We start from the raw sequence: 25,634 nt of genomic DNA on the forward strand, positions 1-25,634 counted from the left end.
AACTGTATTCGTGGTAAGAATTTTGTACCTTGGGTATTGAGGTATCCTGCATCTTTACTGTTTCTTCTTATCTCTTAAGAGATTTATGTGTTTGAATGTTTAGCAGTCTCTGGTGATTTAGGGACACATGAGTATTTTTGCTGTTGTGATGCCTGAAGACGAGTGCTTTTAATTAAATGGTATTTTCCTGTTGTTCCTCCAAGAAAGAAGCATCTGCCTGGAATGAGCATATGGATTAAAAAGATCTTCAGTTCTGGGTCCTGTTTCTGTTACGTAGACATTTTCACTATTCAGACTAAAGCCAGTAAAAGGGAAATCAGGCTGGCCAGAAGGGATGGGGTTCATTTCACTATTCATTTGTATCAGCAGTGTTAGAAAAACATACCCTGCTACATCTCAGGAAAAGCAATAAAAAGGAAAAAATTAACATGATTGAAAGCAGTATGGGGAACTTCTTGTTAATCGGTTAGAAAAATGATTTAAGTAGTCTGAGGTGCTGCTCTAAGTATGTCATGTTATAACCCTCAGTCTTTTTTCCTTCAGATGTGGCTTCCCACAGCTTGAGACGTTTGTGAAAGCAGGAAATAGCTTTTGTTGGGGGAGTGTGAATTTGGCTTCTGCACAAAGTGCTCTCGAAATCACCAATTATACAAGGAGGAAAAGCAGGAAAAAGTAATTCATTCTGGCCATATAAGTTATGGTAGGTAGGAAGATTACTTATAGTGCAAGAGGTAAAAAAAAACAAAAATCAACATTATTTTTAAGGTGATTACGGTCTTTTAATTCTCCTCCACTGCTGTTCTAATCCTGTTCTCCAAATGTAATCATCCCATGAGGAAAAATTGGCCTTTTTATAGCAAGTGATTAATGTTTAAGGGAACCTTACGTTTCTCTTTGCAATCCATACTAGAAGACACGTTTCCAAGCTGATCTGTGTGGTTTGGATGACATGCAATGTATTATTTTCCGTTGCTAAAGCCCCACACGATGATTTGAACCTGGACGCATTTTATTTTCAATATTTTAAATCAGGTTCTTCTATCTCAGCTCAGACACTGTGTTGCCCAAGGACTTGGCGTTGGAGGTCGGATATTATCGGAAGGGCAGTGGAGTTGCTCGGTTGAGTTACATCTGCAGCGTGTGTAACTGAGCCTTATTTACCCATTCACACCAAATTTACGCTGGTGTAAATCATTAACACTCCAGCTGAATTGTCTGAGATGTGCCGGGCAGTGGAGGATGTTACCCCCTTGGGCTCATGGCGTGGAAGGGAAGCAGAAGTCTGCACAAACACGCATGGTGCAGAATGATCTTCCTCCCTTTTGTCCCTAAATTAAACCTCGTGCCTGTCATGACACATCCCTTGTGGGCCAGGAAATATCACCTTTGATGTGCCTGCCCTGCTTTCTGCACACGTCAGTGTCATTATGGGTTCTTGTGTAATTGCGTTGCACTAAAGTAGGTCTTTGTCGTTTTGGTGGAATGGGATTTATTTGATAAAAGCTTTATTCTTAAGTGAGAACTGCAAAGGATGCTTCTCCGCAGTGTTGAAGCTCAGGCCATAAAATGAACACGTGACATTTATCCTGCTCTTATTTTGGGCAGAATACCTTTGCTGAGCAAGGAACTGCGGATGGCTTTGTGAAATATTACTTTTTGCTGCAGAGACCCATGAATGCAAGATATAATTCCTATTTAAACCGTCCCACTATGATTGGATATGTTCTTTCACAAAAAAAGCCTGATTTAAAAAATTGCTATCTGCTTTTCTGTCCTACAATATTGTTTTTATTAGGGTTTTAATGCATCAGAAGACAGCAGGATAAAGAATGAAGATACCTAAAAAATTGACTTCAGCCCAGTTCAGGGATTTCTTCTATAAAATTATGTTAAATTGCTGTGATTAAAGAAGCTGGAGTTGTCCCTAGTTTTCGTTGACCCATATCCAGTTTTAAAGTAAAAATAAAGACAATATATAGGCCAGCAATGATGAGCGTTATAAAGTAAGACTACAATTATTCTCCAGCATTATTGTTCAAGATGAAACAATCCTGTGATGAAATTATGGTTTCGTTTTGATGATCAGGCTTTGCAAGTCAGAAATCTATAAAATATGGCACCAGTGTTGCAATTCAGGTGAGTAGCACAAGGTGTAATTGACTTTTCTGGTATGCATATTCCGTGCATATGGAGCAGACCCTCAGAGACCAACACATTCTGGTTTTCCTGTGGCTACCTTAGGGCTACCGAATATTATTTTATTTTCTTTGCAAGGCTTGGTTCTCACCTTGTGTGTACAAATCAGTAGTAATATTACGGTGGTGCCAGCAGGAGCTGGATGTGAGCTGAAGACATGGTTGGTGATCTGAGTGGTTCCACCTCAGCATCCTCTTCTTGTGACCCCTTTTGTGGTTTGTCTCCTCACAGAATAGGTTTGTTGTGAATGTATTTAATCATAGGATAGATGATCTTGTCACCGAATACCCTTACAACAGTGTGAGGGAAGTCCATTAATAGTTAATGGTCAGAAATGTGTCCCTAAAGGAACTGTCTTGTAAATGGAGCCCGGTGACACGGAAGTGACATGTTTGTACCTCCCCTGGCTCCTGACTCAATGCGAGGGTCATATCCAGCTCTGAGAACATTCCCCATGGGACAGAGGCAGCAGATGGCTCTCAGGGGTCCCCAAAAAGTCACCCACTCTTCTCTGGGCAAACCATTTTCAGAGGTGTCTGTGCTGTTGAATTCTTTTGAGGAGTTCTATCATTTCAATGGTGTATTTTATTAGAGAGGAGGGAAATATTATTTGTGAGGTTAATGCCAATGACCATTTGTGGTGGTTTTTAATACCATGTATTTGGGAGATCCTTGGATGCTAGGTTTCAAAGTTAGACTAATTCAGACACTACATATTGAATACCTACAATAACCAGATAAATCTACCATGATATCCATGTTTTCTGTACATTGCTGTACGAATTTAATATTAAAATTTTAAATCTGTACGGATGTTTCATATTCAAAAGATGTAGGTGAACAATGACAGTTAAAAATCATCATATTGCAAGAAGCTAATAATTGCAGAATGTCACATTAGCTGGAAGCCACTAAGTAAGCAAATACTGTACAAAAAATGATAGCATACAAAGTTGACCCATCTTTGCTATTATCCTAACCTGGTGCTGGGATGAAAAAAATGACCTTTTGCTATAGCTGTAGGGTAGTCTTGGTCCTTGTGAGCAGGCCCTTGGGTCAGCTAATGGCTGCTGGCCTAAATTGGGAAATTGATCCCCAGGAAAGGAATTACTATTTGGCCTCTCTTGGTGGGTTTGAATTATGATCCAGAGCTGTACTTGCAATCTGTTTCTCCATATTAAAGAGTTGTGTGACTGCGATATGTGTGATACCGCAAGACAGACTATAAGATATTGTTGCTGAATTCTGTATTAACCAAAGAAAAAACCCTCAAATATAATGCATACCAGTACAACAATCATTTTTTTCTCTATGGACATGTCCACAGCAAGAAGCTGTTTGTGTCGTTAGGAAATCCCAGCCCAGAATAAGGCAGATAAGGCAGAATTCAGGTGGATGCAGAACTGAGCTGACCAGGTCCATGTACGTGCAGCAGATCAGTGGCAGAGTTGAGTAGAATTGATCTTCTGTCTGGAGAGATGTATTGCTCAAACATCCTGCCTCAGGCTTCTTTTTTTGTTTATTTATTAATAAAAATCACGTGGAAAAATCAGTTTAACCATCGAAAATGACACCAGGAAATCTGAAAAGATTTTATCAGACTGTTTACAGCTTTGACTGAAATTAGTGCACGTCTCTGAGTGCTTTTCCTCTCTGGCTTTAGAAACTCTGAAGCTTAAAGTTACTGAGAGTCTTCTCAGCTGTGTGAGCCTGTGTGGCTTTTGCCAGTTAGTCTGTGTTCCTGTTTAAGGAACGTGCAAACCAGATCAGCCTCAGAAGTACAGCGCCAGACCTGCCTCCCTGGTTCTGATCTCATCGGTAAACCAGCCCTGAATTATTCATGCACGTTTTATGAGGATCTTCTCTGAAAATCGATGGAGGGGACAATACAGAACTCAATCCTCCTTTCTATTTCCAGCTCATCCCCCAGTGGGATTTACAAGAATGAAAACCAAAATTCATCTTCAGTACTAAATTGAACATTGTAAGAAGTTGCGCTTTTTTTATTTTGTTGTTTTTTGTTTTTTGTTTGTTTTTTTTTCTGATTTAGATTCCTCTTGTGGTCTATGATAAATTGTTCAGTAAATACCAATGTGAAATTTGTACCTTAACATTTTGATAGATACAGATGCTTTGGAGGGCCAGGTCTGATGGAATCTGTGCATTAGCACATACCAGTTCCAGATTTGCTCCCTTATACCCCTCCATAGGAAGGGATGCTGCTGACCTCGTTCTTTGTGTCAAAGCCCTGCTTTTTAGCTTATTTTATATATCAGATATCCCTTTCATTCCCGCGGAATAAATCCAGAGTGCACACTCGCTCTGGTTATACTGCTGTAGTGTAAATATTGGAAGAACCCGAGACAGATGGCAGGGCTCCCAACACAGCTGAAGGCCACAAACTACTTTTTAATGAACCGAGTTTCCAGGTGACAGCTGGGGTGACCTCACTTCGATGGCTGTGGTGCCTGAAGAGGGCAAACAGGGAGGAGAGGCAGGGGAATGAAGAAATCTCATTCTCGCTTACTGAGTGCTTTCCAGCTACGGTTACCAAAAGGCAATTTTTCATTCTGAAATCGGGGAAGATTTAAAATTATAAACATCTGTGGTTTACAAAAGAAAGTAATGTAACTTATGAGGCTGGATTTCCTCGAGGCCAAAGGCGAGGAAGAGAAGTCGACCCTAGTGATTCCCTGCAGTATTTCCTCCGGAGATTTATTTACCAGGCTGGGTAAGGCTCTGAGGTCTCAGACGAGAGCGGGAGTGTTCCTGCTCCGCGGCTGATGCTGTGTTGCCTGGCTGGATGGATAGGGCTGGGATCATTCTTGCGTTTCTCCGTTCTCCCCCACTTCTTTCCACCATCTCTATGTGTTTCATTTACTGTTTACTGGCATCTTTCAAGGTTAAAGAGATGGACTAGAAGAATATTTCTAGTCACTTTGTACTCAGTTACTATCATCATTCTATAGCTTCTACAATCTTTTTATGTAATGTAAGCAAAGTATACAGATGGAAAGATGTGAAGTATGCTATCATGACAAGCTCCCACTAGTTTCCCAAGCTGGCTAGAAGGATGTATGAATGTATATTCCTTCCTATAGCCTTTACATCCTTGCAACCCCACAAACTAGTCCTGCAGACTTGGACTCTGCACTTGCACACTCCTCCTTCTTCACAATGTGATGAGCTGGGGCCAGCAAATGAGTTCTCCATCTCTAAAACCCAAGTGTCCTATCTCACCCTGCTTCATCCTTGGCTGGATCTTCAGAATAACATTCTAGATGATCAAAGGACAAGAGGAAATGGCCTCGAGTTGCACCAGGGAAGGTTCAGATTTGATATTAGGAAAAATTTCTTCACAGAAATGGTTGTAAAGCGTTGGAACAGGCTGCCCAGGGAAGTGGTGGAGTCATCATCCCTGGAGGAGTTTAAAAGATGTGTAGTTGAGATTCTTAGGGACATGGGTTAGTGCTGGGTTTAGGTTATGGTTGAACTCAAGGATCCTAAGGGTCTCTTCCAGCCAAAACGTTACTATGGTTCGAAGGGCTTTTCCTTTCGTGAGAACCTGCCCACAGCTGGATCTGTGGCGGCTGCTCCTTGCGCAGTTGAATTGGTGCCGTTTCTCACGGCGTATCACAATTTGGCAATCTGTTTTACACCGTGTACTTCACGGCAGCATTATTTTCTTTCTGTGTATTCCATGTCTTTCTCAGAGAAAAGACATTATGAATAGAACTGGCTGAAATATGTAATTTCCTTTTCACAGGAAATCCTGTTGTTCTGGGAAAATCTTTACTGACCATTTGAAAGTAGGACTGTGGTCTTAAAAATATGCTATGCAAGAGAGACCATCCATATTTTCACTAAGGAAAACTGACACAGGATCTCATTTTTCCAGGATATATGTAATGTAGACCTTGGAACGTAGTCCTGGTGTGTGCTTCCAGGCTTTATGCTCTCTCCCAGATCCCAGGCTATGACAAAGGACGTTTTTCTGCTATTCAGCTTCCCTTCATATTTCTTTGTTAAATACTGTATTTTGCTGACATGATTGCTTCTCATAACAAACTCAGCAGCATTTGGATTATGGTTAAGATAGTTCTTACTGCTGCTTATGTAGGGGGTGCAGCTGAAAATGAGGAGTATTGCATCAGAATCTCATGTGGACTATTAAATTTATTAAAATGTATATTATTAAATTAGTTTTTATTTAATTTATATTATTAATTATTTTATTAAAATGTATGGTTGGACTCGATGATCTTGAGGGTCTCTTCCAACCAAAATGATTCTATGGTTCTATGAAATATCAGCAAAACAAAGCCATGCACTGGAGCTCAGGCACCACATCTGTCTGTCCACAGACTCCAGAGCTTCTCCAGCCCACAAGCTCATACAGTGAAGAAAAAATAAGACATTTCTCTTTACTTCAAATGCTTACGCCCACCTCATCCAGGGAAGAAACCAAATAAACAGAGGGAGCTCCTTTAAAGGGGTGATAAACATGCAGAGTCTCTCCGTCATTTAAAGGACACACAACTGCTCCATCAAGCCAGTTTTTACAAAGCAGTTACAAATGTACATAGGACATGAAAACAGAGATTTTTTTTACCATTTCCTTTATGTTATATATGTCTATTTATTGCATATGTTACGTGTGTTATACAGATACTTTGGAAAAAAAGGCATCTAAATGTGTGTAACTGTTATTGTTTCAGTATTACAGAGCAACACTTTGAGTTCAAAATGAAGTGAAACACTAATTAAGTACAGTGCAATTATAGAATTATGTGAAAGCCCAAGAGATATGAATTACCTTTCATTTTGTTGGTTTGAATGATAACTTCCTAGGTTTATTTTTATGACACAAGAAACATGGATCTACTGGGAAAATATCACACAACTGTTTCTCTTTGATTCTTCAACTTAAAAGTTTCTCGAACCAGCTCTATGGAAGGAAGAGAAAGTGTTATTTTGTTAAATACCTATTGTGCAGCTTCATTTACAAAAGCGCTTTGTTTGAAGCTGTTCTTACACTTAAAATATTTTGAACTTAAGACACGGTGCATCTTTGAAGGAATATAATTTAAAATGCTGCAGCCTACCTCTTCCAGTTTGTTCTGTGGCCTGATGAATGAGAATGGTTTAAGCAATGGCACCGAGAAGGTATTTTGAGGAGCTGCAGCAATAATCAAAAGCCAGACATGCTATTTTAGAGCAGTTCCCCAGGCAGTGACATAAGTTTGGGGAGAAAAAAAGTCTCCAAAAATCCCCAAGTAAGGCAAATATCCAAAGCAAAGAGCTAGTGGGGCTTTGGAGGTGGCTGGGGGGATTCGGGTCCCCTGTGCTTTTCAAACTGTCGGGGTGACACCGGGGTCTTTTCTTCCCCAGCTCGCCCAAGGCTTTATGCTGCAATAGATTTAGGCAAATGTAATGGAATGCAAATCCTCTACTTGTACTTCTGCTGACATCGAGCTCCTTACATTAATCACGAGCTTCAAGAACCCAAACAGAATCTGGCAGCTTGGAGTTATCTTTTAACTTGAACAAAATGAGAGGAGTCTTTGATTCAGGGTGGCTTGTTGAGTGCTTCCGGGGGATGAAATGGCTTTTAATTTCATGGCAAATTTTGTCCCCTTTTCTCTGGTGTGGGGGGTATGGGCACAGAACCACTGGAGATAGGGAAATCAGTCCTGTCCATTAGGAAGCTGTCAGATCTGATTAACTTTATTACAGACCAGCAGTAAAAATGTGCATGTGACCAACAGAAATGCTTCTTGAACATACATTGAACATATGTTCAGTGCATATTGAAGGTGACACCATGATTACTGCATTCCTTGCTCCCAAAAAAATGTTTAGAGAAGAAACATTTAAAAATTAAAATTTGGTCTCAGTTTGGTTTAAGAACAAATAAGATTTATACTTTTCAGATCTAGAAGGACAATTTCCTAAGGCTGTAGCCATGTAAGAGCAAATTGCATATCCATTTGTGCTTTAGATCTTCACTTAATGTTTAGGTAACCCATCATTTTGTACAGTTGCTGCATTTCAAGCTTGAATTTCATTGAATGGCCCCACTTTGGTCCTGATGTTTTCTTGCTGGGTTTTTGTGCCTGTATGAGCACATGGTGTTAGGAAAGGATTATTGATAATACCAGGACCCTGTGCATTTTACGTATTGTCTTAATTTGTGTAACAAAGCAACACACTTACTGTTTGCAAAGGGTAAAATTCTATGGTAAAACTCTGCTAAAAGTAGAATGCAATATTTCCATAGGAGCAGGATGCACAAGGATTTTCTGCGCCTCAGGTATCTCTGTGTCTGCTTTCTCACCTGTGGGAGCACACACAGAAATATGATGCTATTTTAGACAAGTTTTTCTGTAAAGCTATTAAATTATCTTTTCTATTTTTTTAGTTGATTTAAGTACACTTCTGCCAAGAACAGTTTTAGAGGCTGTCAGTGGTGTGTGTGTGGTTGAGCCTCCTTCACACTGGAAAGCAGGATCTGCAGGACAGATTTATTTCCAAGCGTGTTTTTACTTTTGTAACACAAAGAAGTCTTAAGTGACAGAAAGACTTATATACGGAGAAGACTGTAGCCATGTTATTCTGCTCTGGAAACCAGACTGCAGTGTAAAATCTCCTTTGGGAAATGCAGAGGTAGCCTGATAGCCGAGGTCGATGCCATCAGCTCAGAAAGCCCTGCATTTCCAAGTAGCCCTGCAAATGTAAATCTTCACTCTGCTCACTAGTCTCTCGTTTGATTTTCCCCAGGAGCTCTGACTCTGAAGAAGCGTTTGAGACTCCGGAGTCCACCACACCAGTGAAGGCGCCACCTTCACCTCCACAGCCACCCCCCGAAGCGGCAGCAGTTGTAGCAGACGTAGCAGAACAAGAAATAAAACCCCAGCTGCCCTTGGAAGATACAGGTAATGAGTGTGTGGTGGGTAGAACAGGTTATTGAGGAAGGTGAAGCTGCAGGGAGGTGTTTGTGTGAGCACAGGCAAGGAATTGATGCTGGTAAAATGTCTTCTGGAAGATTAGTTAGTGTATGCTGGGCATTATCCATGCTGGGAGGAAAAGCCCTGTCACCTCCTGGAATAAAGTATTGGACAATGTGACCATAGAATTTGATAAATTATGAAGAAAAGAGGAGCTTTCTGTAGAAACCTTTCTTCCTTTTGAATCAAACTTCATTCCCTCTTCTCAGAAATACAGGATCTTTACAGAGGCTGATGAATAGAAAAAAGGTGTGAGATACAGATTCAGTTAGCTGGGTGAGCACCATTAGCAGTGACAATTAACAGAATCTTTGTTTCAAATATATGGTCACCTGAAACAGAAGGTGAACGGAAGACCCATTAGAACAGTAGAAATACTTATATTACCTTTATAGAAATAACATGGGGGAATGTGTGAATGCATGTATAGTATACATACATAAAAATGGTTACATACTGGGAAAACAACCTTTAAAAAGGGAATATCGTGTTTAAAAAAAAATCCTTTCCATTAAAAAAAAGTTCTTTATTCTCCAAACTGAGTAATGGAGTATGAGGGAGTTGACAGCACTCCATTAGCCCAAAATAGCTTGTTTGGGCTGTCAGATGACAGCTCAACAGTTTAATATTGAATTCCCCATTATGCTGTCTGTTTTCCATCTGAAAGTCTAGTCATCTTGATCACCTGGCTAGGTTATGTAGAGGTAAATCTACTTTAAGCAGACAAAAGTTCACTGGCATTTCATTTGGAAAGATGTGTGGCATTGCCAGGCAGTGCTTAAAAGCTCCTGTTCCACGGTAGAAGTGGATGTGTTTAGCAGGGGACAATGTGGCTGGTGCGTGTATTATAAAGGCTGTCAAGCTTTGATTTAATCCTTGTGACAAATAAGTCTTGCAAATGTCTCAAGCCACCTAATGCGTTTCTGGGACTTATGCATTAAGGAATGCTCTTTAAGATCATGATTTATGATACGAGTTTAGAAGAAGCTAGAAAGATGTTCAACAAACTGATTCCAGAAAATAAAAATGAAATACTGAGATGTCGTGATGCTTTCCTTTCTGCTGTTACAGTTCCCTCTTTGTTGTAGCAAGCATTGCTCATTCTCCATCTTCTTTCCTTTCTCTAATCTTTTGCAATCTAGCGATTGCAAAATAAATGCTGAGAGAACAAAAGAACGCATATGCTCAACAGGATTGGAGTGTGTTTTTAATTACTGCAGTAGATTATCTTCAAACCCTTGATTACACATGTGCTTCCCTGGCACATGAGATTCTTTTCTCCCTACACCCCCAATCTCCCCTTCCTTTCTTTCAGATATTTCTGAATAAAGGTAGGAAACTGAATGTATCTACATAGCCTGTGTGAACTCTATTGAAGGCCATTGGATGGCAGAGATGAAAACATTTCATTTGCAAATAAGATTTGTCCATGAGAGGCAAGTTACCACAAAGTAACAGAGCTATGTCCAGCTCTCCAAAATTATGCAAAATGCAGTTATACAACAGGGTAATTTATGTGAGGGAAGGAAGATGCGTAATGCAGAAAAAATTCAAATGTAGGAGGGCAACACAAAGCATTCATTTGTTTTGGAAATCTTTAGAAGAAATTAGTAATACTAAGCCTATAGCTTAGGTGTTTGTGTCCTTCTTCAGAAATGTGGACAGTTCAGCTTTTTGTATTTTATAAACCACATGAGTTACAGTTGTCTTCTAGTTTACTTGCCTCCTGTGGCTGCACACAAAGAATGAGTCCCTTCCTCACGGGTTATGGGCAGTTGAAGCAGAGTTCCTCATTGCTACCATACAGCTAAATAAGTAGTTTTCCATAAAAAAAAGGAGTGAGGGATTGGGGCAGTGAGCCCGGCACACACGCAGGGAGAGGCAGCAACGTCCAGCTGGGCTTCTGGTTCACCACCTGTGAGGCTTTGTCTTCTCCGTGAGGTTGGGTGGAAGGAGGAAGCATTGTAAGTTTTTTTTAAGGATTATTTCATCTCTATCTGATAATAATTACTTATGCAGACGGTTGCAGTTATGTTGCATGATTATCATTAGCGCAACAGCTGGACTCCACTGCTGGAAAGGCAAGAGGAGAGTTTTTAATTAGGTTGACTTCAACGCTAGCTTAATAAATGTGATGAAAGTGAAATATAGGCAGGCTCAGCCTGGGTTTGTGCCAGGTCCTGGTGGGGTAAAACCTGCTGCATGGCTCCGGTCCATCAGCAGCCAAGCAGAACAATCTGCGGGGGAGAATGGAGTGAAAGAGGAGTAACAGAGCATGTATGGAAACTATAACACTTCTGAACCCCAGAAAGTGCCACTAGTGACCCCTTCATTCCTCTGTAAATGCTTCTGGTTGTGGGGAACGTGGGTTGTATCATTTGCTCAAGGCAAACGACTTTGAGAGTGCTTTTCTTTGAATTTTATTATTATTTTGCTAGTATTTTAAATTGTTGTTGCCTGTCTCATCAACATCTCATAGCAGTGTCTTCTTGTCCCAGCCATCTGAGCACCAGAAAGTGTCTCAAGATCTTTCTCGCAAATACCCCGTATTTCGGGCTGGAAATTCCTGCCTGGCCAGGGGTATTTCTTCCACTTCTCACCACTTTCCCCACTTAATGAATAAATTCTGATTATATACACAGGGGAGACGTGAGAGTCCCCTCTGTGCATTATAGCCATGGATCAGGTCCTACTTGTGCCAGGGAAATTGAGGTCAAGCTTTCCAGTAGAGAGATGGTGACCCAGACAAAAACAACCCAGTTTTTCAGTAGGAAAACGTTCTTCTTCCATGTTTTTCCTCTTGAAACCTGACATAGAAAAATTGAAAATAAAGTTTTTAACCGAAGTTTTATCTCAGAATAAATGGCAAAAGTATTATAGCAGTTGGTGTTTTTTTTTTAATATTACTAATTGATTTCATAACTTCAAAGGCATCTCATAACAAGCAGGAACTTCAAATAAACTGTGTTTCAAAATTTCTAATATCAGGTAATTCCAATTCCCATATGCTATAGGTGAAGTGTACCTGTATACTGAGTTATTTCATTATAATGCAGTATGTGTGTGCAGCTTTGTGCATTTTCCGAGGGTTCCTCTTTGTTTGATTTTTTCTAGAAATGAATTTAATTTCTTCTGTATTTGCTTTATTAGATCTGTTTATATTGTGGTTTTAAGCCTTTCCGAATAGTGTTTCATTTTGTTTCCATCTCAGCAATGCTAATGCCTCCTCTTTTCAGCCTTTTGGGTTTCCCACTATTTTAGAGATACTTTGACCAGGAACAAAATGTTCAACTGTCCTGTTGCACAACACAGCTCCACCTCTAGAATAATTTATTGTCATTTAAAGGGAAAATATTTGAAAATAGCTGGAAATACTTCATATATTCTAACCTCTTAACGTATTTTCATTCTTCATACAAGAATAATTCAGCTTGTGAGTCAATAAACTCATAGCGGGTGCAGGTATGTCATTTTCTTTAAAATGTCTTTACAACAAACTTGAAGTTGCCTCCAAAGTTTCTGGAAATGTGTCTTTCTGTGACCATGTCACAGGAGAGCACCCAACCTGTGCTGTGCCAGATGTCCTTCCTAAGACTGTAAAAAGATATAAATCCCAATACCCATCCTCATCTAAACCTACAAATGCCTCCTATCCTTTGATATTCAACATAAAGCAGTAGTAGCGATTTAATTCAAATTGTATATGCTCATTAGTGGACAGTTAGGACAATGTGTGGGATTTGTTACTGCTCAGACCATTTATGGATCTTTATTTAAAGAAGGCTGAGCTAAGTGAGGCTTGCGTCTTCCTCGTTCTTCTTGAGGGACAATGAAGCTTTACTGGCATCTTGGTATTTTGTAGTGTACCAAAAATATTTCTGTAGTTGAATAGAAGCATTTTTTATTCCTTTTTGTTGATACGAACAACAGAAATTGGTTTTGTTTATCAATGCAAACGCTCTTATAGCATATTTCTAACAACTTTTGCTTTTGCTGCAATGGGTGACAGGTGAAAATGCGAAGTACTAAAGGTCTCCTGGAGCTCTCATTAGAGGCCTCATCACCTCAATACAAGAAGTCTGGGGGTTTTTTGTTGTTGTTTTTGGGTTTGGGATTGTTGTTGTTTTTCAGACTTGATCCAGGCAAAATTTTGCTGAAATCAGAGAAGTTTCCTTGTGGAAGGAGCAGAACTTGGACCTTCTTTTTTAATGAATGAAATGGGAGTTTTTCTTTGGGCATTGCCCATTTTTTATGGCAACATAAGTTTCCCTGCTATCACTCATGTTCTTGGAATGCTTTATAAAACTTAATATCTACCTGTGGGCAGCTCTGACCGGTATGAACTGGGGTGACTCTCAGCACCAATAAAGGTCATAAACCTTATTTAAAACTTTGTGCTGGCCTCTGTCTAGGGCAAGTCCTGCCTCAATTTTCATAGCTTGCATTGGAATGTGTTCCTTTGTGATCAAATTGCATTTTAATTAATTGATAATAAAGATTTGCTTAATTCTGTGATGTGAGAGGATAAATGGCACTGCTCTCAGGACAGGCTGTTAATGTCAGGAAAGAATTGTCTTCATATGGCTTCGTAGCAATAAAGCCGCGTTGTTTTGTGATAGTGTGTACTGTTCATATCTTCTCCTCTGGCATCTCTGCAGTTACTCATACTGAGCCAATTCTGCTCTAATGCCAGAAGAGTCAAACACAACAGCATTTCATTTCTACCAAAAGCCATGTTTTTGCAGGCAGTTTCACATATTGTTCTGTAAAGAAGCAATAAAAATACCACAGTAGTAAGTCAAGCAACACTCTGCAGAAATCCATACTCTATGTTGAGGATTTGACTGGGAGGAAGTTGTGAAATAAGCAATTAAAGAAGATTAAAGCTCCGCACTATGTGGAACACACCGAATTTGAATGTTGTTCTGCTTTGAGTAGCTGGAAATCCTTGTTCGCTTCTTTACTGCTGCGATGCATCCCTAACCTCAGCTCTACCACGCCTGCTATTCACAGCCCAAATCCTGCAGGGCACTGGTGTATTTTACTTTATTTTGTTTAGAAGCATGTTTTTACTGACTTTGAACAAGGGGCCTCAATCCTTTTGAGGCCTTTGGTAGACACTGGAATGAAAACAATGCGTAATTGCAGATGACTTCTTGTTCAGAAACCCCTTTTATTTCATGCTGACCTACATTTGTACTCTGCTGATATATTAGAGCTACACCAGTGTTTATTGTAATATATTCCTGGTGTCTTCCACTCCTGTTCCAGTATAAAATGCAGACATCAAGCTAATGCTGGAGTCCCTTTAACAGACGTCACGTCAGTGTCAGAAAGTGATGTGTAAAGGGTGTGTAAAGGGAGCAAAACCAAATATTCGCTCAGTTGGCAAATGAAGCGTGATTAATGACCTCTCAGCCAGGCTGAAACCAAGCCCACCCAGTGGAGATTAAGGAGAAAAATAAACCGTCCTGAAGTTTGCCATGTTACTGGCATTAATTTAGAAAAAAAGCCACGTTAAAATATTGTTTTAATTGATGTAACTTAGTAAGCTTCCACAGAGAAACTGTGTAGCTGTCATTCCTTTGACAACCTCTGGAAATACGCGGTGCCACTCTGAGGTACTGCTTTAGGAATATGTCCGATTTCCTTAAATCTTTTCTGTCCTCTGCATCCATAAATAATAATTATTGTAATCTCTAACACAGAGGCAGATGTGACTGTGTCACATTCAGATAGGGAGCAGTACAACAACAGCAGGAACAAAAACATATTTTTGTAAAACATTTTAGTAATGAACTTTCATGAGCTGGAAGGCAAAAAGGACCATCACCTTAATCCTTTCCTACCTACGTATGTCCTCTCTTTTCAATATGCACTGTGTATTTTTCTACTTCATCCAATATAGTTGTTATCTCCCAAGTCAAGAGACTTCTAGAAATCATTTTAGGATTCCATTCAATAAACAAATCTTTAATTGCAATGAAAAGCTGTTGGGTTTAACCATTTTAGCAAATAATTCTCTCTATAAAATTTTCATCTATGAGTTAGAAAGGCACTTTGAGATCTCTGTTTTAAGTAATTTGTAAGGAGCTTCTAGTGGTCTTTTTCAAGGAAGATTTTCAACTGCAAATATTTGCACAGTTCTCTAACTGACTAATTTTCTTACCTTTACCATAATTTATTTCATATGAAATTTGCAGTGATTCACGTCTCATTATAAACTTGGAATTATGAGGTCAAAGTGGAGCATATTGAGTGTTTGGGGCAGAGAGAGGAGCAGCATCGATGGGTTGTGGAGAGGAAGCCACATTCCTCTGGGAAATTGGTAAAAATAGCACATGGGAAACAAAACTTAATATCAGCATGTAATTGCTGAAGGACCAGTCAATTTACAGGGAATTTACTGCATAAGAGCTCTGACACAATTCTGTGAACTCATTTTATAACAGTAGAAAATGTGAGTAATTAAGTGCTCAATGTTCAGATTTTCTCGTATTTGGTGTATTTTGCATGTTATAGTAATATCCATCTCTTTAACCAAGGGATAATTAGTTTAGAAGAGATGCTCTAGAGGCTATTTCAAACACATATTTTATGCTTTCATGAAACTTGCCTTGAATCTTCTTCTGGGGAGAACAGAACTATTTTTTCCCCTAATCTAGTTCCTATGTTGGAAAAGTCACTTTGGTTTGTATGTGCTTCAATCATTGCGTAGTCTATTGGTATGATTTTAATCCTTTATTTCTTTTTCACTTGTATAATATTAGATTATACTAAAATTTATTAAGCTCCAGTTTTAAAAATGTGTTTAAAATTCACTGAGTTTTCTGTTTCTTCCCACAGGATTATGTTCAGAAACTGTACCTGTAACTGATGTGTCACATAGTGAATCAGTTGAAGAAAGCCCTTTCCGCCCCCCTTCTCATTCTTTTTCCACCGTCTTCGATGAGGACAAGCCAATAGCCAGCAGTGGAACTTACAACTTGGACTTTGATAACATTGAGTTGGTTGATTCTCTCCATGCCTTAGGACCGAGCACTCCAGAATCGAAGAATCGTGACCCCAAAGCGAATGTTCGAAGAAAATCTACCGATTCACTCCCAGTTTCCAAATCTACCCTGTCTCGATCTCTTAGCTTGCAAGCTAGTGATTTTGATGGGGCATCTTATCTCGGCAACAGCGAGACATTAGCACCGGCAGCAGATGCGTACGGTACTGGCTCAAGTAGTGCTTCTAGTACCCTTAAGAGAACAAAGAAATCCAGACCGGCTTCCTTAAAAAAGAAGCAAACAGCAAAAAAATCTCTGGATGCTCCACCGGTGAAGGAAACACCTCAAGAACCACCTGACCTTGGCCAAGCAGCTTGTGCCCCAGGTGAGGATAAAACAGCACCTGAAGGTAAGGCTGACTCAGAAAAGTCTGAATGTACTGAACCTTCTAAAATCTCTGCTGAGAAACAGGAGGCCCTGCCCGTGCCTGAAGGATCCTACCCTTTGGATCCAGACAGTTGTGAAGGGATTAGTGCTTTTAGCACTGGAGGCAGCAAAGTACAAAATTCTCCTCCTGCCAACAAGAAAACGCTACCTCTGACAACGGCACCAGAGGCTGTGGAGGTGACGCCACCCGACACCGGAGGACAAGAAGACCCTCCGGTCAAAGGCGTTGCCGTGAGGCTGGAGTTTGATTATTCTGAAGAAAAAGGGGTGAGTGAAGACCAGCAGGAGAGTACTCCTCCTCCCAAAAAAGCAGGTAAAAAGCCTGGTGCTAAAATGCCGCTACGGAGGCCAAAGACTAAAAAGTCAGTGGAGAAGCTTGACAATGCTCCAACCACACCGACCAAGTCACCTGCTGATCCAAATGAAATCCCGATTACGAAAGGTTCTTATACTTTTGATATTGATAAGTGGGATGATCCCAATTTTAACCCCTTTTCATCTAGTACAAAAATGCAGGAATCGCCCAAACTGCCTCAACAAACATACAGTTTTGAGCCAGACATGTGTGAGGACTCTATTGACCCTTTCAAGTCTTCTTCTAAGATAGCCAGCTCACCCTCTAAATCTCCAGCTTCCTTTGAGATACCAGCCAGTGCCAATGAAACAAATGGAACGGAAGGAGACAACTTGAATAAACCTGCAAAAAAGAAGAAGACGCCACTAAAGACGTAAGTTAAAGGGCACAGATGTTTCTAGATTAGAAGCAGCACATTCCTACCCCTTAGCACAGTTACACCCCATTTATATTTGAATAGTGAAGGAAAAGTATGTTGAATTCACACCAGTAAAGACTATTTTGTGAAGCATCAGTTTTGGGAGTGGGACATGAAATAGCAAGGCAGTGATAAATCTCCTATTGCACGCAGCAGGAAGATGGTTTTATCCAGGCACTTACAGTATTTAAAAGGAAATAACCAGAAACAGAAGAGTGCAGTATTGAAGTATATATTTTTAAATACAGGACTAAAAAATGTGAAAAATTTCCTTTCTGTGAAAGAGCTTACAGCTCTGTGGAAGGGTTAAAGTCTCCTAGACTGCTACATTTTGGGGAAATATCCAGCTTTTAGGCACAGTTGTCAAATTGCAGGATACTCTAACTTGTTGTATTGGATATTTGGTTGATTATTTCAGTGGCTAGTTGTTTTGATTCCATGGCGAACTTGCTGCTGTGCACATTATCTTACCCCTTCAGACATGGTTATTTTGAGCTGGTAATAATTAAGTTTATATCCCATTTATCTGAAATTGGTATCCTATGTGTATCTATAAGAAAATGTCTCTCTGCATGTCCCTTTTTGATTTAAATGTTTCAGCTAACTAACAAAAATGTGACTTAAAATTACAAAAGCCTGACAATTTGAAGATAATAAGGTTAACGTAAAGCAATACAAAAAATTGCCTCCTTTATGGAGCGAGATGGAAAATGCTCAGTTTTTTCTGAGCAACCTACTGACCTCTAGACCTCTCATTCACTTCCTTTGTCAGATTTGAGGAAGCTTGTGCCGTTTTTTTTTTTTATGGGCATTTCTGGTTTATGAAAATTATAGTTGAGTTTGAGTTGTTCTGATGTTGCTTCTTTTTGAGTTATGCCTGAGGTTTTGGGGAAATTAAGGTGGGAGTTAAGATGTACGCTAAGGTGACAGATTTTCCAAGCCTACAGTCGGAACTGGTTTTGTCCAAACCAAGAAGGCTTGAAAATCTGACTGCAAGAGAGGAACAATTTGATTGTTGCTGGGGAAGTGCAGAGGGAGAGAAGGGAATTTCAATATCCTCAGATTCCTAAGTCTGACACTTGCAGCCAGCCAGAGTCTCCCAGTGTCTTCCAGCAGCTGCGGTGGAGTTGACAGACCTCCAGGATAAACCTCTTGGGTCCACCCACCTGCTGTGAATATTAGAATCAATTCCAAAGTCGTTAATTTAGGGGTGACAGGAGTTTACAAAGAGTTCGCTAAACCACAGCCGTCCTTGGGACAATCCATCGTGGGAAGGCTCTGTCCTACAGTCACATAGTTCACCGCTGGTCTTTATCGTGGTGGAAGAAGTGACACCACTAGAGCAGGGCTTCCAGGTTATTCGGTCAGGGGGTTTAGAGGAATTCCCAACCCTTGCCTGGGAAGAATTTCACCATGTTGTGTTAGGTGTCCGCCCACTGCACCCCCATAACCTACTTTTGCAAGTGGTTTCTAACTAAGAAGAGAATCTACATATTAATACACAGCACAGCCTGGAGCCATAATACTTTTAAAATGAGCCTGAGGCTTGTTGGAGGGTGCTGGGGAAGCAGTGGCTCTATTTTTTTCTGCCTTTCTTTCCTCTCCTCACCAAAAGGGCCCTCGGCATCACTCCAGTGCAGGAGGACCCCTGGCCGGGCAGGGAGAAGGCGCAGGACCCTGCTTGGTGCTGTTGTTTTGGTGGGACAGGAGGGGGAAGCCAGTGCAAAGTGCTTTGGCTGCAAGGGGCAGTTTGAAAATGTGTTTCTTATAGAGAAGGGTAGCAATTTCTAAATTAAATCTATGGGAGGTGAAGAAGCCAGGCATGAGTTTAAGCTCTTGCTAAGCCTGTACTGCTTTGAATTTGTGCTATGTGCTTGTGTTAAAGCAATAAAAATAATATTTTTTTTATTCTGGAATGAAACCTGCAGCAGTCTAAGTGTTGACTTTCATGTGAAAAGATGAGATTTTTAGAAGAGATGGTGGCTTGACATGAATTCAAGAATTGGGGTTGTTCAACATGGAGAAGAGAAGGCTCCAGGGAGACCTTATTGCAGCCTTTCCATACTTAAAGAGGGCTTAGAAGAAAGATAGGGACAGACTTTTTAGCATGACCTGTAGTGATAGGACAAGGGGTGATGGTTTTAAACTAAAAGAGGGGAGATTTAGACTAGATTTAAGGAAGAAATTATTTATTGAGAGTGGTGAAACAGTGGCCCAAGTTGCCCAGAGAGGTGGTGGATGAACCATCCCCGGAGACATCCCAGGCCAGGCTGGACGGGGCTCTGAGCAACCTGAGCTGAGTGAAGATGTCCCTGCTCATGGCAGGGGTGGGACTGGGTGACCTTTGAAGGTCCCTCTAACCCGTGAAGATGTCCCTGCTCATGGCAGGGGTGGGACTGGGTGACCTTTGAAGGTCCCTCTAACCCAAAATACTCTATGACCATGACATTAATCTCTGGTTCTGTACCTAAGTGCTGAGCTGTTTTGAGATAGATCTGCCTGCTCAGGTGATACTGAACAAAAGAGCAGATGATGCTACTTGAGTTCCTGCTTATGGTGATAGGTAAAAATAGGTTTCTTGTATAGACATTGGTCTCGACATGGTTGGATGACTGGAGGTTGTGTTTGGAAACAGAAGGTGCCAGCTTTCGAGAGTGCCGAGCAAAAACTGCCAAGTTTACAAGTAGATGAAAACTTTTTGTAGCCTTGATCACTTGGCAAAGTTTTCAGGGCAATTTGTTCTGTCAGAACACAAAGTTAGGCTTAAAAAACAGATGACATTTAAAGAAATGTCATTTTCTTTCTAGATTTAGGTAAATAATTTGAAATGGTCTGGTAACTTTTTCTGTATTGTCGTAACAAACCAGCAGATATGAAAACACCTGGCACAACTGTGCTCTTTCCCTAAGCTTAGCTGCCATTCAAGAACAGTTTTACATCCCATATAATAACAAATACTGTGTTTTGAAAAGAAAGCAGGTGGCTGCAGTCAGGCTAGGCAAGGACAGTTAGAATGTTGATAGAAACTTAACTCAGAGGCCTCTGCTTTGAAAAATATGTTTTGTAAGATGAAAGTGTGTCAAAAATATAACATTAAATTTAAAAACATTCAAGGACTTGATGAATTTTTTTTTTCTCTCCGTGTATTTCACAACAAAAAGTAGAGGTTAAGATTATACAGGTAGAAAATGTGCATGATCAGATTGCCTTGACACATTAACATTAACCAAGTATTTGTAGGTTTATCTTTTTTGTCAGTTCCTTCTGTCTGTCTCTCTCTTCTTTGTCTTATTTGTCTTAGGATGGTAGAAGATGTGATGTCTGTATGTTCTCTGTTGTAAGTAGTTCTAAGCTAACAATTCAAGTTTCCTCTTTGATTTATGGCCTCTTTTATTTTACTTATTTATTTTGCAGCATGAACAGTTATTATTCAGCATGAATCTTTTATGTTAACTATGTCACGTCACTGGCACATTTGAAAGCTATTTTAAGATGCCTGGCTGTGAATGAATTTGAGGAATTTATTGCCTCATTATCTGTTTGCCTATCAAAGATGAGCCTTTTTTCAAAACTGTATAGATGTTGTATCCTTGAGCTAAAATATGAAAGTTTTATTTCTACTGCGGTACAACAACATTGCACAATCAGTCGTTTGTAAATACTTCATAAAGTGTTTCTCTTTCTTAAAGGCCTAAGTTATCCTAATTACTTCTAGCGTCATAACTAGATAATTAGTAGCATTGAACACTCCAATATTCAGCTGTCCAATTTATTTTCCCTTCTAGATGTGATATTGATTTAGCCTCTAACAATTGAAACCCATTGTAATTTCTAGTATTGATCTTCCCATTGCTGATCTGGGATCAGCTGGTGGGCAGTAATTTTTGCCTCTGCATCTCAGTGCAAACATCTTTATCAGTGAGTTTGTTGGTGTTTTTTTCCCCCTTTTCTAGTTAGTAACAAAAACATCTTTGAATAGCTCCAGCAACATCAAGAGAACAAGTAGATAATTGGTTTATTTCCCTGTTAGAAAATATTTTTAACCAATTGTGAATAAACACAACACAACATTCACTGTTATACACCAAGACATAATCTATATTCTTCATTCCTTTTGCCTGATTGAAACCTGTGGGATTTTGAAGGGCTACAGTGTCCAGTCTGCCCTGTGAGCTCTCGGGGGAACTGGAAGCAGAATTGCCATATTTTCTGGTGTTTTGAAGAGGGAGGGGGTCTGTTCTGCACATTTGTGATGATAAAGCTTTGTTCTGGCATCTTGAAAGCAGCGTCTGCCTCAGCTGGGTTTCTGTAGTTCATCCAAAGCACACCAGTTTTATGCTTAGTGATTTATGGGGTCATTGCACCTTACTGCCCGAGTTCATCCCAGTTTTAATTCTCATTTAAAGATGTGTTTTAGATCTAATTTTCAGATGGGAAACGGAAGCAGACAGAAGCTAAATAATTTGTTTAAGGCCACTCTGTGCTGGAACAGGGATTTGAATTGCAATCGCTCTGTAAACGTGTCAGCAGCTGGCATGAAAAATATGGCAATCCTGCTTTTCTCAGCTTTTTTGGGAACTGAGGCCTGTTCCAAGTGCATGACAAGAATATCAACCTATGGCATGTTTTTCTGTGGTGCTGCTGCCTAACGGATGGGATTTGAAAGCAGAAGGGCTTACAGAGGTTGCATTGTCTGTGGCTGTCTCTTGCTAAGTGTGAAATGACCCAGTTCTATCGGTATTACCATATTAACTGCTTTAACTTTTTTTTCAGTGATACATTTAGGGTGAAAAAATCGCCAAAAAGATCCCCGCTGTCTGATCCTCCTTCGCAGGTAAAGTAGCCCCTTATTTTGATGCACGTAATTTGTGTTCTTGTAGGGACAAAAGAAGGAAATTTGATTTCTTTAATGGTAGAATTGTACATTTAATAAAAAAAGAGGTTTTGTAAAGAATATAAGCATATTGCTGTTCAATTATAGCACATTGGGCTACAATCATAAAGTATCAAACTTTTGGCCTCTAGAAGCGTGTGTACAATGTACATTAGATCTAGTATTTGCCCTGGGCATTCTGGTTAGACTATTAATGCGTGTACTTTGCGAAGTCCTATGTTAAAATGGAGCGACAATGTGCATGAATATCTTAAATCAGTTGTGTGGAAAACTAGACATTACTATCCATCCTGGAATTTTTAAGTTAGAAAGAAAGAAACTAAATACATCAAACTGGTGGGTTGGAAGGGAAATAGAAATAAAACAAGTGGGCTGACCTACCAGGAACATGTGCTTGGATGGTTTTATTCCTTGTTGTAAACTGCCGGCAGGTGGTTTTCTTGGAAGAGAATTTAACAAAAGCTGTTCTGCCTACAAAGGCCTGAGTGTTTTGATGTGGCTCAGCTGCTTCTATGCTGCTCTTCATCTTCCTCTTATCCATCCTCCCCTTTTATTTGTGCTGCGTGACAGCCCAGAACTGAAGAAAAGGGTTCATGCCCTTGCAGACCCGTGAAAACTTGCTCCCATGAGAGAAGCCTAAAAAGTCAGTTTTGGCAGTCAAAAGCTTTGGTTGTGCCACTTATGTCAAGTGCCTAACAGATTTAAATGGCTCTGGGTTTTCTTTCTTCCCTGTTATCAAGTCAGCTTTGCAATACGAGTGTTTATCATCAAAGGGTTTGGTTGTACTGGGAATACTTGCTGCTAGTAGAGTTCTAAATGAAGTATTTAAATATTTTTCCTCTTTAGGACAGAATTAAAAAGATGACAGCCATCCTGCAGAGGAATTTAGGGAGTTGACTATTCAACGTGTTAATGAAAGATAACGGAATTAACTGGCGCTTGTTTTCTGCAGGATCCCACTCCGCTGCCTACTCCAGAAACACCTCCTGTCATATCCGCGGTGGTTCATGCAACAGATGAGGAGAAACTGGCGTCTTCAGTGACGGGTCAGAAATGGACCTGCATGACCGTGGACCTGAACACGGATAAGCAGGATTACCCACAACCGTCTGATCTGTCTACGTTCGTTAATGAGACTAAATTCAGCTCTCCCACAGAGGGTATGCTCTACAGGGACTTTCTGCATCCAGCTAATGTTATATTTATTGAGAGAGGGGTTTTGCTTCATTCAAGGTTATACTTTGCTCAATGTGAACTGTATTGTTTGGGAACCCTAAAAAATGATGCTCTTTGGACCAGTCTGTGAAACTTGGCAGTTATGGGGAGCTGAATGTATGACCCCTATAGTCCTATCTTGAGTTGTCAAGAGTAGAGAAGAAGTTTAAAGGAAAATGATAAAGGGCTTTTGCTTCCTTTGGATGGTTAATTGTAGATATGCTCTGTTCTCTCCATGCTTTCACAGGAGACTGGGGTCTGGTACCGCTCTGGGTTAGTCCTCTTGGATCCAGAGACACTGTAATACTGATTTTACCCAAGTCTTTTCCTCTAACCTGAATGGGAGAAGGTCCCAGGATAAAACTCTGCTCAAGGAGTAATGTTTGTATAATGCAACAAGACCCTTAACATGCCATCTCTTCTCCAGGTTCCTAGGACCCAGGTATCTTTATGCAAAAAAATGTCCAGGATATTCCATCCGTTATCTACTTACTATTCCCATGCCAGATAACATTTCCTTCTAGATAAGCTTATTAAGGTTTTTCCTGTCGTATCTTCCTGTAAGCAGTTCCGAGCTAAAGCTGGAACTTTCTGTTAAGAGAACCATCATTCCAGGTCTGTGTAATGTGGAGGAGGAAATTTAGAAAACGCGTGTGTGGCCCTTCTTGGGGTTACCAGAGGGAATTCTGCTTTGCAACATCTGCTCCAAGGGCCGATTTTCAGCTTTGTGGATGGGAAGAACGCACAAGTTTAACTTGGCTTAAACGTTTTCTTCTTGGTCAGAATTTCCTTTTCTTCTTTAACCTTCAACCCATGTCCCAATCTACCATTAAAGCTGCTTTCTGCCGTTTCAGACTGGGACTGAGGATTTTTTGCCTAATGAAGAACTGCTAAGCTTTTATGTCAAATGTGTTTTGCATTAAAGGTGTGAATAATCCCAGTGCTTTTAACAGGACCGCGTATGTTCATATGCACATGCTTATATGTTTGCATGGCCTGGGCCTTCTGGAAATCTTTTGAGTCTTCTTTACAGATAAGTATTTCAGTCTGGATAAATTCATTTGGCTTTAGTGTCAAGTTATAAATTTTAAAATAGGCTCTATTTCATTTGTATTAAAAAAAATAATTTGAAGAAATATTTTTTAGAAAATAAGCCCCCCAAATCTGGGAAAATGAAAATGATATGGAAGGAAATGGAACAAAAGGATAGTGAGAGATACTCTAAGGCAATCATTTTAGCTATCAAAGTGGATAGAAGAAAGTGAGTAAAGCTTCTAATTAAATGCTAATTGTCTGGTCTCATGTATGCTGCATAGTATAGTCGGAGTGTCAGATTACATGCTAATTATAATCAACAATTTTTCCGCTTTTCAGGTCTCTTAAAAATAATTGGGTTTTTTCTCTTGACAGTCTTGTTCCTGCAGCATTGAGAAATTTTTGAGTAATTCCAGGGCTGTTTCTCAGTGTGAACATTTTTACCCCTCCCACATACTAGTACAAGGGTTATCCTGTAACCTAACGCGGCTTTTGTGCAGGTACAGCCTGAGTCAGCCAGTGCATCCAGCTCTCATCTGTTGCACTCGCTGCTTATAACTGCTGCCATTTTCATGCTGCACAGACCATAAATAAGCAGTAATTATTAGCAGAAAATTCTGATGTAATCTTGCAGCTATTTGTGGGAGGAGTTGGAGGACATCACTTAGTAAGTGTATCATATATATTTATAAAAGATAATTATCTTACTTCAGGGGATATCCTGGGCATTTCTAATTTTGAATGTATAGAGATAACCTGAGCCTAAGATTTTGGAGATGATGTCTCAGAGGAGATACCCAGGAGAGAAGATCGTATCTACTTACGCTGGAAACTTCCAAGAGCAATGAGACAAAACAAACTGCGTTTAGCGAGCCGTCTTATCACTTTTTTTTTCTCGTTGAAGTGTTTCCATCTGTGTTCTGCCTCTTTGACATCAGTAAATTTGCGTTGTCCCCAAAGCTGGTTTGGATTGCAGTTGTAAAGCTGCTACCAGCCAGAGGGATGATCCTGCTGGGGAGCTCAGGGGGATGTCTCTGGGATCATAAAGCTGCCCCAAAAACATTGACCGTGCACC

General features: G+C 40.1%; 1 protein-coding gene across 27 annotated transcripts in view; it reads left to right on the forward strand.

Moving 5' to 3' along the window:
• TACC2 (transforming acidic coiled-coil containing protein 2) overlaps window positions 1-25,634 on the forward strand; it is a 144,037-nt gene that overhangs the window by 89,168 nt on the left and 29,235 nt on the right. For 21 of the 27 annotated variants that reach the window (XR_014184176.1, XM_082053889.1, XM_082053910.1 and 18 more), the window contains 5 exons: window positions 8,977-9,131; window positions 16,050-17,370; window positions 20,717-20,752; window positions 22,189-22,249; window positions 23,262-23,469. Coding sequence is in view for 26 of the 27 variants with exons in the window: in XM_082053889.1 (XP_081910015.1) it covers window positions 8,977-9,131; window positions 16,050-17,370; window positions 20,717-20,752; window positions 22,189-22,249; window positions 23,262-23,469 (1,781 nt within the window). In the remaining variant the exon portion in view is untranslated. The remainder of the gene's footprint in view (window positions 1-8,976; window positions 9,132-16,049; window positions 17,371-20,716; window positions 20,753-22,188; window positions 22,250-23,261; window positions 23,470-25,634) is intronic. The other 6 variants (XM_082053897.1, XM_082053890.1, XM_082053902.1 and 3 more) reach the window with 2 other exon arrangements.

This window comes from Streptopelia decaocto (genome assembly GCF_964273445.1).
Source record: "Streptopelia decaocto genome assembly, chromosome: 5".
Taxonomy (NCBI): domain Eukaryota; kingdom Metazoa; phylum Chordata; class Aves; order Columbiformes; family Columbidae; genus Streptopelia; species Streptopelia decaocto.